A 13,867-nucleotide genomic window follows, 5' to 3' on the forward strand; every position below is an offset into this window, starting at 1 on the left:
TGCAGCAGCATCAGCGTTTGCAGGTAAGAGGATGTTACTTCTCTTCACAGCGCCCAGCTAGTAAAAGTATTAAAAACGCCCCGATGTACGCACCTAATACACGCCCACTTGGACTTTTACTTTTAAACACGCCCAGTTGTACTTTTGCAAGCCTCATTTGCATAACTACAAAAATGGTCATAACTTGGCCAAAAATGCTCGTTTTTTAAAAATAAAAACGTTACTGTAATCTACATTGCAGCGCCTATCTGCTGCAATAGCAGATAGGGGTTGCAAAATCTGGTGACAGAGCCTCTTTAAGTGCACAAAGTACCACTTCTAAAGAAAAAATATACAAAGTGAAAAGAAATAAAAAGGAAAATAACTATGGGAAAATAAAATAAAAGGCAGGTTTTGTATAAACAATTATTTAAAACCGAGAAACGATCCATCATACGGTTCTTCAACACTTAATGGGTCCCGAGGACACAAAGTAGACAAGGACCAGGAGACTTCTTATTCCGAATTTCTCGACATCTCAAAACAGAATCTCTAAAATGGTAACTGGGAATCTATAATTAAAAACTGAACATAAACACACAATTAATACATACAAAAAATAAATAAGGCAGAGAGAGACTACAAATACGCCGCAGAACTCAATTTTTCGTTAAGGTCAAAAGGGACCATTGTACCCAGGGTTATTTTCTATCTACACTCTCTCCGGGCACGTAAATTCCTCACATCTCCTCCTCTGACACCGCAATGTATTTTATCAATCCCTCGGACTTTAAACTATGCCGTGGATGTAACCCAAGAACCTTTAAAATGTTTTGGTATAGTTTTGAGAAGGGTCAAATCCTTGATTTCCTTCGCAGCAATTATATCCCCCACTTACTCGCGAGTCCGAATTCATAACTGACGTGATGTTAACCCAACATATATTATGCCACACGTGGTGCTACAGGATATACAGTGTCGGATTTGGAATTGTCTACCCCCTCCCACTGGTTCAAAGGAGGATGCTCGGACTATGTTGGCACATGCCACACAGTCCCCACAGGGGTAACTTCTCCACACTGGGCCCCTTGAAGTAAAGCGGTTCTGCTCTTTGGCCAGGTAGTGGCTCTTCACGAGTATATCCTTTAAATTCCTGCTTCTCCTAGCTGCCATTAAAGGAGTTTGGGATAAACTCGTTGCAAGGGTCGGTTCCATTTGTAGGATGGGCCAATGTCTAGTTAATATAGATCTCCTCGTCTGCCACTGATTATTGAAGGTGGAAATGAATCTAATTGTATTATTTCCAGCACCTTTATGGTTTGATGGATTTAGTAATGATTTACGTTCGGTGGCCTTTGCACGCCTATATCCTGGTTTGATGTTTCGATGACTATAGCCCCTCTCAAGGAATCTTTCTTTCACATCACTTGATTGGCAGATTCGCCTCATCCTAAGGAACTGGCCAACTGGGACAGCCCTTATTGTGGATTGGATATGTGCTGATGTTGCATGTAACAAAGAATTGACAGATGTCTTTTTCCTAAAGACATCAGTTTGTACAAGTCTCTTCTCATGCCAACGTGTATGCAGAAAAAAAGAACACCCCTACCATATACACTGGTGTCTAGAGAAATACTCAGGCATATGCTTATAAAATAGGGCAGTGCAGCTAAGGAAAAGTCTATACAAACACATCTGGCCCTCTTCAGGACCTACACTCTGCGTCTCTATTGAAGGTGTTGCCAATAGCAACCAATGAGATGCCAGCATTTATATTCCAAGTGCAGGTTAGAAATCTGGTCCCGATATCTAACCCCTCCCCATTCTGCCTGCTCTAGTTGCCAGCATACCTATAGCTAACTCCTCCCCTTTCTGCCTGCACTAGTTGCCAGCATACCTATAGCTAACTCCTCCCCTTTCTGCCTGCACTAGTTGCCAGCATACCTATAGCTAACTCCTCCTTTTCCCCTGCGCTAGTTTCCAGCAGAACCTATATCTAAGCCCTCCTCATTCTGCCTGCACTAGTTGCCAGCATACCCATATCTAACTCCTTCCCTTTCTGCCTGCACTAGTTGCCAGCATACCTACAGCTAACTCCTCCCCTTTTTACCTGCACTAGTTGCCAGCATACCTATAGCTAACTCCTCCCCTTTTTACATGCACTAGTTGCCAGCATACCTATAGCTAACTCCTCCCCTTTTTACCTGCACTAGTTGCCAGCATACCTATAGCTAACTCCTCCCCTTTTATCTGCACTAGTTGCCAGCATACCTATAGCTAACTCCTCCCCTTTTTACCTGCACTAGTTGCCAGCATACCTATAGATAACCCCTCCCCTTTTTAATTGCACTAGTTGCCAGCAGAACCTATATCTAATTCCTCCCCTTTCTGCCTGCACACCTATATCTAACACCTTCCCTGTCTGCTTGCATTAGTTTCCAGCATACCTATATCTAACTCCTCCCCTTTCTGTCTGCACTAGTTGCCAGCATACCTATATCTAACTCCTCCCCTTTCTGTCTGCACTAGTTGCCGGCATATGAACATTGTTGCTTCTCCATTCCGATTTTCTCTTTTCTACTTGATATATACATACAATTGATAAGGAGGTCACATTTCATTTTTCTTTCTTACTACAACTGACTTTAAATTTGTGTTTAATATTGTGAATTCATTACAAGGGAAAAAGACAGATGTTCTGCATATGTTTCCTGATTAAAATTCCGTCCTCGGATCTGCGTGTGTGAATAGACTCTAGTTCTGTCTTAATATTCTGGTATATGCCTGACTGGCTGTATATTCATCACTCGCTCCAGATATTGATTCAGGATGTAAATTTTTAGGTTCCAGATTATGATTACAGCTCAATATTATTATACAGTTCGACAGTTCGTCTTTCAGAGACGTGTACATCAATATATCATCTCCCTGAGGAAATTAAATCGCGTGTTTTAAAAGTACATTAAGAGAATTTTATTTAGGTCTCAGACGTTTCCTGCTTATCTTGATAGAGAAGTATAAGGCTATGTTCAGACATGAAGTATTTGGTACATTTTCCCACGGCGGTTTTCTGTGCTGTGTCCTACTCCTACTATGGGTAACAAGACAGTAGATCGTTTTGATAAATATTTATGAACTTCGATGTGATTGGTAACAGCTCGATCCTGCGTGGACCCACCGACACTAAACGCGTCAGTCCCACTAACCTAACGGATTCAGGTTTCAGCGCAAGATACAGCTGCTCTGTATACAGGATACAAAACGGCTTTATTAAAAAATATTTTTACTTTTTGAGATACAAAGTATTTAGAAAGTATATTTGTGCGTATTTCGCGCATCACGCACCCATTGAAGTCAATGGGTGCGTGAAAATCACGCGCACCACACGGAAGCACTTCCGTGGGACACGCGTGATTCGCGCAACAGCAGTCAAAAGTATGAATGAAAACAGAAAAGCACCACGTGCTTTTCTGTTTACAAACATACAGTGTGTCATAATGATGGCGGCTGCGTGAAAATCACGCAGCCGCGCATCATATGGTGATGACACACGGAGCTGTTTAGTGCCTTTTGCGCTCGCAAAACGCCACGTTTTTTGCGCAAATCATGTAAATCCGCCCTAAGTGTGTATATGGCACATTAGCTCCCACAATGCACTGCTCACAAACCAGCAGAATAATTCTGAATGTAGCTTTAGATAACTTTTTTTTTTGCCTTTGGCCTCTGTCCTAATTTACTAGTCATATCTGCAGACATATGGACACGGGTTGTCTTTTTGAGACTGGCCCCTTTCAGTAAACTGGCACCCATAAAAAACAAAAACCTAAAAAAAGCTGTAATAATTACAGGAGCTTCTCTGAAAATGATTGACTCATTTTGCTTGTATACATTTACACATATGTACAGAAAAATTGAATAAAAAATTGGACAAATTCTGCAGAATGTATTGATTCGTTCTGCTTATTATTGGATTGACTGAGGACATCAAGAAGAAGAAGAAGAAGACATGCGGCACTAATTTGTAGCCACTCATTGCATGAGACGGGTTCACTTTAAATAGGGGCATCTACATGATACCCCTAGAGTTAAACTTATGGGCACTTTCCGGGCCGACAACCAGGGTTAATTCTAAGTTCTAGCATCTCTCGTTGACCATGAGAAGGTTAAAGTCTGCAACTTATCGCTTCATCGTGTATATGAATGTTTTTCGTTGAGTCATTTTACATTCTTGTTCTTCTCCACAGGGCGGCCAACCACACGTCAGTACCTTACCATTATTATGAACCTTTGGGACCAGACGAGTGTACCATGTATATCTCCCATGAACGAGGGCGTAAAGGAAGCCACCACCGCTTCATCACGGAGAAGAGAGTTTTTGCTAAGTGGGCACGGACCTTTAATATCCAATTTTTTCAACCAGACTGGACACCGGCTTCACATTCTGGAAGGCAAGACCTTGTCAAGCCAATGTTCTGAGGCGCCAGATGACCCAAAGGAGGTCTCCTAAACCTGAGCGGATGTGGCCATGCTGAACCAAGCCTGTCAATTCAATTAGAAGTGTCGCAATGAAAAGTAATAGTGTGGCCTGTGGAAGATTATAGATGAATTGGAGCACGATGTTCATGGTCCTAGTAGGTTTAGAAGCACAAGAAGATTTAAAGCGTCTGTCTGCCCTTGAACACCATTTAGTTTTTTCTAAACAGAACGACATTTCTGTGCCGATTATCTTGTTTTATATATATATCTTTATTGCAGAGCTCTAAGTCCCCTGCAGAGACATAGATGTAAAATGATAAATTCCAGGCTTTCTGCAGCCACCACTAGGGGGAGCCTAGGTAATTACTGTATACAGTTTATACATTAGACTCAAGAATACGCTCCCCCCTTGTGGAGACTGCAGGCAGTGAGAATTTTATTATTTACCCTCTATGTCTATTCAGGGGATATGGGGCTCTGCATCAGAAAAACGGAGCTCTGACCGCTTTAAATATAGATCACAAAATGTATCAGTGCAGAATGTTGACCTAAAATATCATGGTGTTAAAGTGTGGACTGCACTGGAGTATGGAGGAACATTATAAGGATTAGGTGACACTAAGGGGCTGTTCACATCTGCGTTAGAGGCTCCTTTAGGCTGGCAGGAATTACCGGAAACAATAGGGCAGTGTGCTGCACTATTGTTTCCGGTAAAACGACGGACACACCTCGACGGAAAGCCGACGTAACCCATTAAAGTCAATTGGTTCGGTCAGCTGCCGGTAGTGCAATGGAAGCATTGCGTCCGGCATTCCCTTGTTCTGCTCCTCTGACGGAGATGTGAACAGGGCCTAAGTGGAATTTGCGGGGAAAAAAAATGGAAAAGCTAGTGAATTGACAGGTTGTTGGTTCTGCACCCCCCCCCCCTTTTTGAAAACATGGTTGCCCTCAAATTGGGTTAAACAATGGGTCTGCATTAAAGCACTTTCCCAGAGCTGGTTACCCCTCCAACCAACAGGACAGAAGATTCCTTTGCAAAACATGGAGCTATAATCTGGAAAATTTACATTAAACTTAAACCAATGTGGTGTGAACAGTGACATACCGTCCACTCCTTGTATAAATACAGTGGGGACAACAAACCGTAAGACTCCACTTCAGATCCTGTAGTTTTATAAGAATTCATTTCTTTCTTAATATGACACTTTCACAGAGACGCACAGCGGTTCTACTCGACTTTACCAGGATTGTGTTGTTGGTTTTATGTATTGTTCTGACAATGCAGATTTTTTTCATAATATATTTTGGTTAGTATTCTTGGTCCTTCTGTAAATAAATGGCTGACATTTTCTCGATACGTGTCATTAATATAGGCCAGTCCGGTAAGATATGTCATCAATGGAATTGAACCGTGACACCCACTTTTCTGAGTCTGAAATGTGCACAGTGCAGTTGTCATTTACCTTCCCCCACTCGTAATGGAATCTCCAGTAATAGATAATAGTTAATAGACCATCAACAATAAGTTGTGACTGAAATTCCTCATCAGACAACACACCTTTCAAAAAGGAAGACCCCCAACAAACAGCTGATTTTGACGGGGGAAGCCATGGCCGCTGCATTTGTGAAAACTGTGAAAACTGGCCCGACTCCCCGATCCGTGGAAAGATCGAATATGTCCCATCTTCCATGGATCACTGAAGGGACCTGGCCGGCACACACGGTCGCGTGCATGAGGCATAAGAGACGTCCTGATTGAATTAGTGCCGATGCTGCTGTGATCACAGGACCTGTAGTAAGTTCCCTCTACAGAACACAGACAACTTGTTATTCCCGGATTGGGTCCAATATTCCAGTTATTTTAGCTATTCCTCACGATCTCATTCAACAATTATCAATAACAATATTGTGCGGTTTGGCTAATAGGAGCGCTCAGTTTTGGCTAATAGAAGAGCGGACCTGTCCCCATACTATAGGGCAGCATAGCATGAAGGCACTTTAAGTGGATCCCTAAAAAATCCAATATCCAACTCATCCCTGTGTCAATAAATAATCGCTCTGCGGCGTAAAAGAGTCAAACGTATTTAGTTGAATCAATGGTCTCATGTTTCAAAAACGCTCTATTCTCCCTGTGATTTTGTGGGACATGGGACATACTAATGAGATGAACCGAGGACAACACAATATATCCTGTGCTATATAAGTGTCATCGATGATGGGTTCCATTCTTCCTAGAAGTACGGAATAGACACAAATACCTATTGGGTGAAATTGCACTTTAAAAAAAAGAGACAGTATAAATGTAATCAGACTTTATTAGAACAAAATAACAACTGCAGATACAACTGGCAGAGCCCCGGAGAGCTAAAGAAAAATGACCGGCCTCTCGTATAGTAAACTATATATGTTACCCCATGTGTCAGGCCCGAGCTGCCCAGATGAGATGCTGCCCTGGCTCATGAATTCATAAAGTGGCACTCTGCTGCCCTTAGGTTGTGTCCTTGCACTTTGTACTTTCCCTGCTTATTCAGCATCTTCTTTCTCCTGATATTTTTACAACCTGCACAGCCTTTAGTCTTATACTTTGGAAATATGAGGGTTTTCCAGTGCAAACAGGAACAATAAAAATGCTTGAGAAGGCAAAACGCGCTGGACATTCTGGTTTGATGAACAGCGAATAAATCAAATGAGGTTTTACACGGGCGGCTAAGTCTTGCTTTAAATTCTAATTGCTCACCAGTTCCTAGATACATAATTACCTCGGGTTCTGGATTGATCCGAAATGCCGTACTTAGCGTGATAAATCAATATTTATATTTTTGTTTCTGCTGATAAAGCTCTCAATATACCATGCCGACACTTTGGAAATGTACAGAAAGTTATCAAATACATTTTGCCATGAGAGCAACTTTCAAGTCGGATGTCTCTAGTACCTATAATGCCTTATAATGAACGTATTTATAAATTGGGAGGAAGATGGAGGGGGTTCGGGATGGGTTTTTTTTTATACATTAATCCTCCAAATTTTAACTGTACACAATAAGTTACGGTTTGCCTTCTTAAAGGGTTAGCAACACTGAAAGCAGGCTCAAATAGTGACGTCATCAGTTCACGGAGCGTTAAATGAGCCAAATACGGCTCCACCCACAGAATGGTAGGTTCCACCCACTAATGTTTGGTATTGGAGACATCTAAGCCCACAAAATAGTTGCTCTCAATCTTGGGTAGTGGAAACACACAAAGTCTTGAAACGTATCTTTTTGTCTTTCCTGTTGCGTTCTACACTACTCATGCAAAACTAATACAAGAAATCGAAGCAGGCCATTATCAGGATGGGAAATATCAGTGCGGAGCATTCCTGAGTCTCAGTAGTCATTGTGCGCCTCTTAGAACACGTGCTTCATATGTTTATTGCCATAGGTTTTAAAGAAGATGAGAAGAATCAGTGCCCATAGTCCAAGAATAAATCCTCCAGGCGGGTGCCATTCCATTGGTTTCGGTTTCTGGAAGTAAAAAACAACATTTTTAAAAAAAACTTTCAAGTATTGGAAGCAGTGACAACCTTCATTGTATTAGACCCGCAGTACGGAGTTGTGCCAATTTTACCCCTGGAGCTGCGCTCCACAAGAAGTCCACAAACGGCATCTGACATTTTTCCCCACTGGGTTCTATTGAAGAGAGTGAGTGAGTGAGTGAGTGAGTGAGTGAGTGAGTGAGTGAGTGTGTGTGTGTGTGTGTGTGTGTGTGTGTGTGTGTGTGTGTGTGTGTGTGTGTGTGTGTGTGTGTGATATATATATATATACACACATACACACACATACACACGCGCACTTACGCCGTGCAATCCTTTTAATCTGAAATTCATTACTACACAGGTCTGATAGAACAGAATTGCTAATATAATATAGAATAAGACCAGAAGCATAAAACGGAGGCGAAAGAGAAACCCCCCCGCCCCAAAAAAAACATGTGGTTAAAAAAACAGTGATTTTTTTGGGGTCTTTTATCCTGAAGTTCGGAGAAGGGGACTGATGGGAATGGTGACAAATCTCAGTACAGCGCTATGGAATAGGTTGGCGCTATCTAAGCGACGGGAAATAAGTTAATAAAAATTAAAACCAGGTGTGATTGGAGTTAAGAGCCACTCTCCGATACCTCTCCTAGGTCATAACCACAGGATTCCAAGATGCTGAGATCTAGGATGCTATCTGGCGAGAAATGTATTGCACAGCGGAAAAAGGTGAGGGATCAATGGCGCTCCTCCGAGGTTATACGTGGAATGAGATGGTGTAGATTGCCGGCTGCCACCCACTGCAGTCCCTCGGTGAGAATTCCTTAGTACCGGGGACAGAGCATAAAGAAGATAGATGTGCAGAAAAAAGGCAGTGTCGTATCGGGTAACGGCGCCAGGCTTAGGAGGACAAGGAACGAGCCCAGGTAAGTTTGATCAAGGTGATCTTTTTATTCAAACGACGACGCGTTTCTGGACCGGACTGGTCCCTTCGTCAGGTCAGTTTACAATGTTTGCACGTGTAAGGTGCCCGTTTTTTTATTGCATATATAAGCACCTTACACGTTCAAAGATTGTAAACTGACCTGACGAAGGGACCAGTCCGGTCCAGAAACGCGTCGTCGTTTGAATAAAAAGATCACCTTGATCAAACTTACCTGTGCTCGTTCCTTGTCCTCCTAAGCCTGGCGCCGTTACCCGATACTACGCTGCCTTTAACCTGCTCATTATCTTCGCTATCTGGTCAGGTCTTCACACTGTTGAAGTGCTTTTACTAAACCAATGCCTGACATGATGGGAATACGGTGGTCACCAATGAAGTTCTGTCTAGACTAACTAAATAGCTCTACAAAAATCATCAGTGAGTACGTTGTTCATTCTAGGAGTTTGTCTGCCGCCTGGGTCATACAGTATGAGGACTCTGTAAATAACATTCCCTTTCCTGGACCACTGTAGGTAGGTCTGGGGGAGATAATGTCTGTCACACCTGAATTTTAAGGTTTGGCTGGAGTTGACCTTTAAAGAAAATGTATCACCTATATTCTTTTTACTAATTAAAACCAGTTAGGAAACAATAGTTTGGAGCTCACCCATTGACTTCTATGGAAGAGTTTTCTAGGCATGCTCTATGATCTGGGCAAAGGTCCGTGTGCGGGGAGGAGGGGAGCTGTGTCCATCACCTATTATCATAGGTGGATCCTGTGTTATCTATATAGAGGTGTTACCTGTCAAGAGTAATCCTGCCTGTGATGATAATGAGAGGACTGCTGAGAAGTGATCCCTACAGAACAGGAAAGGTCAGTCTATTGTAAGGCTCAGTGGCAACAGTAAAAACTGCAAGATTTTTTTTTTTTATATTAATAATGACATGTATAATAAAAAACTAAACAAAATCATAAATTCTTAAAACATTTTTGACATAAAAATGTGAATAAAGCAATAGGTCATTTTCTGATGACACATTCCCTTTAGCATCAATGTTTATCCATTTCCATGCAGTATACACTTGATGGTTCCTCCCAGTAACACTACAGTTTGCAATACGATTGATTTCTCAGGATCCATTAAGGCTATAATGGAAATTCAGCGGTTACACCTCTTCAGTTCAATGGGAGCTGCAGACTGAAGAGTAACATTCAGCTAATGAAATTTCACTGTGTAGATGCAAACAAGGAGATGTGTGCACTTAGCCCAGAAACCTCTCTGCAATTATTAATTAAGCTGAGAAAAAAGAAAGTTTCTTGTTTATTCATTGAAAGCTCCTCATCTTTGAGTTATTGGTAGAAAAGACGGATGGAAATGATACCTCGAAGCAGCTTGAAAAGATTAAATATATCAATCCACTTGAGTGAAAACAAATTTCAGCTTTTTTTGTCGTCCATGACACGTATTAACAGGGAAGAGTTTGACAGATTAATGATGTTTTAAGACAGGGAAACAGATCTGAGGACACCAATTCATCAGCCTGAGTAACACCTACACAGAGACTGGGAAGTGATGGTGGCACAGTGTCATGGACGACCTTTTTGTCATTCACGGTCCGCCACAAACGGGAGCAACCCCCCCCCCCCCCAAAAAAAAGAGAACAATTCCAAAACAAAAGCTGTAATATTGTGTGACGTTTTTTAATATTCTGCGGAGTAATTTCTGAGTTGGCTTGGTCTTTTACGCACATGCTGGGAGACCAGTGCTTTTTTTTTGGGGAAAAAAAAAAAAGATTCAAGTTACTCATACCCATAATGGGTATTGTGTAATTAGGGATGATAAACGAAATTATAGTGCAATGCCAGTCTGCTGCATCTAAAGCCGGCAGGATATTTTCCTGTATTAAAAAGGTAATTGTATCCAGAAAACAAACCATTATTTTACCACTTATTAAATAAAGCATTGGTGTGGACCAGTTTTTAGGGCACAAGTTTGTAAAAAAAGTTATGAGAGAGATGAAAAAAGTTCAGAAGTAGGCAAGCAAATTAAGAAAGGGTATGGAAAATCCAATGCGATGCTTTATTCTTTTCAGAGAACACGTGGTCACTGCTGGGAAGTGCGATTTTAGCTCAAAATTCAAAACATTACTTTACTGTCCGACTGTGAAGTTATTGAACCTGCTCTCACAGGATTTGGTAATGGCTAAAGCGAGGATAGATTTAAGACATCTTCCTTGAAAAATACAATATATAAGGTTACTGGTATTAATGTAGAATGTTTACTCAGGGACCTGTCTGAACGCCAGTAGGGATCAGGAAGGAATTTCTCAACTTTATGGAAAATTGGACTATGCCATTAAGGGATGGTTTTTGCTTTACACTGGATCAACTGGGGTCTTGTATGTATAAGGCCAGGGCTACACGATGACTGGTCACTCAGCGCGAAGATCGCATGGTCGCATTGTGACATCACAAGTAATGCTTGTGACTGTGGTTGCGTTACTACACACACCGTGATGCGACCACGACAGACGCAAAAAATCTACTTCTGCTGGAAGTCATGAGTCGTACGTGACATTTCCAGGATAGACTTTAATGTACTGTAAGTCTCGTGCGACTCATTTGCAACATATGTTATGGATTTTTCTTTTTGGGTGTCTATTGGATGGCGCAAAGCCTAAGGCTACGCTGCGATTTTGGTTGAGCAACGTCAAGTCGCACACAAGAGGCGTTACCAGTTTTTTTTCTATTTGTCTGCGTCTTGCTGTTGCACGACTATCTTAGGATGCAATTTAGTTGCAAGTCGCATGTGATTCAGGCTTAGCGATATCCAAAAGGCACCTAAAAAAAGGAGATAAATCGCTAACATGTCTAACTCGCGTGTAACTGGCAATCTGCAATCAAAAATCCAACATGTTTGCATTACAATGACCGACACGACAGTCAAAAAAAAATTCCAACCCCCAATTAATGCTTGCCATTTTACTTTGCGACCAAAGTCGCCTTGCAGCCCTAGCTTAAATCGCATTCAATTAGCTACTAAATCACACCTCAAACTAGTAGTGCGACCAAAAGTCGCAGACAAATCGCTAAATTTCTTTGTCGGCCCACTTGTGAGCAACCAAAGTGGACGTGTAGCCCTAGCCTAAAGTGGCTGAATTTGGAGGACAGGTCCTTTTTCTGTCACGTCCAAACACTAAGCCTGTTACTAAGGTAGTGATAGTCGGCTCCTATTAGTTGTTTTTTTAAAACTATGCCCTATACCTGGGCAATTCACGTTCAAAGAGCGCACACGTATGTAAATTAGCTGGTCTGCGTCAAACGTGTTTTTTTTTCCACCAGTCGCCATCCCGCCTCTCTACTCTTATCGGACAGCCTTGTTTCTGCCGACTTCGAGGCAGAGTTGTTTCCCAAGTTCTTGAATATGCCCAACTCCTCCTATGTCTGGAACGCCAAGCTTACTCCTAACTGATGAGGCGCGAAAAAAAGTTTGCTACAAGGTATGGGGCATCATCTTAAAATACTATCAATGAGGAACAAATGTCTTTTAGGCTTCGTTCACATCTGCGTCTGGGTTTCGTTCATGGGTTCCGTCAGGGGAACCCACGAACGGAAACCATAGCTTTCTGTTTGCATTACCATTGATTTCAATGGTAATGCTTCCATTGCTAATGGTTTCCATTTGTCTCCATTCCGTAAGGCTTCCGTTTTTTCAGTGGAATCAAACAAAATCTTACTGTACATGACCGGTAGCGCAGTTTAGGTGCCGAAACAAACTTGACAGGTTCCCTTTAACCTACTCACCATGTAACATTACAGTTCCCCTGAAGCAAATTAGATTGTAAGCACTGCAGCAGCAGGGACCACTGTGCATGGACAAGAATAATGCTACATTCCCTGAAGAACCTTCACCACATAAAGCTGCCACAGGGGCAGCAAAACTGACCGTAAATACTGCACGGTCGTGTGCATGAGGCCTGAATTCAAATCACTTGGCAGCCAGGTGAAAAATGTTTTTACTAAACGACCTTTAAAACGCAGTAAAACTAAAACATTTACGAAATTCTCAAGTGTATCGCATCTGAATTTATACCACTGGGTCCAATGAGTGAGGACATCTGTGTCAACGATGTAAAGTATTGTGAAAAACAGTCAAACTTCACATTATATTACAAAGCAGTAATGGAACAAGCTCACGTAGAAACCAGGAGAGGGATCTACATACGGGTCCATAGTTGTATTCCAATATTGCACGGGAACATATTGTATTCTCTGTCCCTATTTTGCCCTGCAGTGGATCTACAGAAATCCCGAAAGCCTAAAACGGAGCTACCGCCCTGAAAAGGGTCTAGAACCTACCCCGGACAATAAAAATCCCTTACAGGATCCCTCATCGCACACCCTACGCATTTCCTCCATCGGTAAGGTGTAGATCTCTTACCATGAGTGGCCAATACCTACTAGCCAGTATGGCTTCACTGCGTTAGGTGAGAAAGGGACTCTGTTAGTTCCATTTGAAGCGAGTTCGGTCTCTTCGGTAGCTCCGTGTTAGGCCTTAGGGATATCTGTCGACCCACAGAAGGATGAAATGGGAGCAGAGGATATACCCCCCCCCCCCAGCACTTGTTGACTCCAGCTTAGGACTTGTATATAAACCCCTGTACCGGTCTACGTAAGCGACCGAAAATGTAAGATTATTCCATTACTACCTTGAAATACAATGTGAAATTTGACTTTTCACAATCTCTTACTTACATCATCAACTCTGATGTTCTCACTCATTGGACCCAGTGGCATCAATTCAGATGAAATACACTTTAGAATTTCTTAGGCCTCATGCGCACATTCGTTACCAGTCGTACGGTTGCTAATGACGGATCCGCCGAAACGCGCGTCGGGACTGGCGTCTCCCCCATGTTGGTCATATGAATCCGGGTACGTAATACCACACTCCTTTTCCTGTGTCTGGCTATATTTG

The 13,867-nt window shown here is 42.2% G+C and overlaps 2 protein-coding genes across 2 annotated transcripts in view; one reads left to right on the forward strand and one right to left on the reverse strand.

The window, feature by feature from the left end:
* The window catches only part of ST6GALNAC5 (ST6 N-acetylgalactosaminide alpha-2,6-sialyltransferase 5), a 110,772-nt gene extending 104,967 nt beyond the window's left edge, over positions 1-5,805 (forward strand). Inside the window, exon 5 of the mRNA XM_075832112.1 lies at positions 4,224-5,805. Within this exon, the coding sequence (XP_075688227.1) occupies positions 4,224-4,455 (232 nt within the window). The 3' untranslated portion in view covers positions 4,456-5,805. The remainder of the gene's footprint in view (positions 1-4,223) is intronic.
* A 947-nt stretch (positions 5,806-6,752) lies between these two features.
* PIGK (phosphatidylinositol glycan anchor biosynthesis class K) overlaps positions 6,753-13,867 on the reverse strand; it is an 84,640-nt gene continuing 77,525 nt past the window's right edge. Inside the window, exon 11 of the mRNA XM_075832865.1 lies at positions 6,753-7,958. Within this exon, the coding sequence (XP_075688980.1) occupies positions 7,842-7,958 (117 nt within the window). The 3' untranslated portion in view covers positions 6,753-7,841. The remainder of the gene's footprint in view (positions 7,959-13,867) is intronic.

The sequence above is a fragment of the Rhinoderma darwinii genome, chromosome 7 (genome assembly GCF_050947455.1).
Source record: "Rhinoderma darwinii isolate aRhiDar2 chromosome 7, aRhiDar2.hap1, whole genome shotgun sequence".
Taxonomy (NCBI): domain Eukaryota; kingdom Metazoa; phylum Chordata; class Amphibia; order Anura; family Rhinodermatidae; genus Rhinoderma; species Rhinoderma darwinii.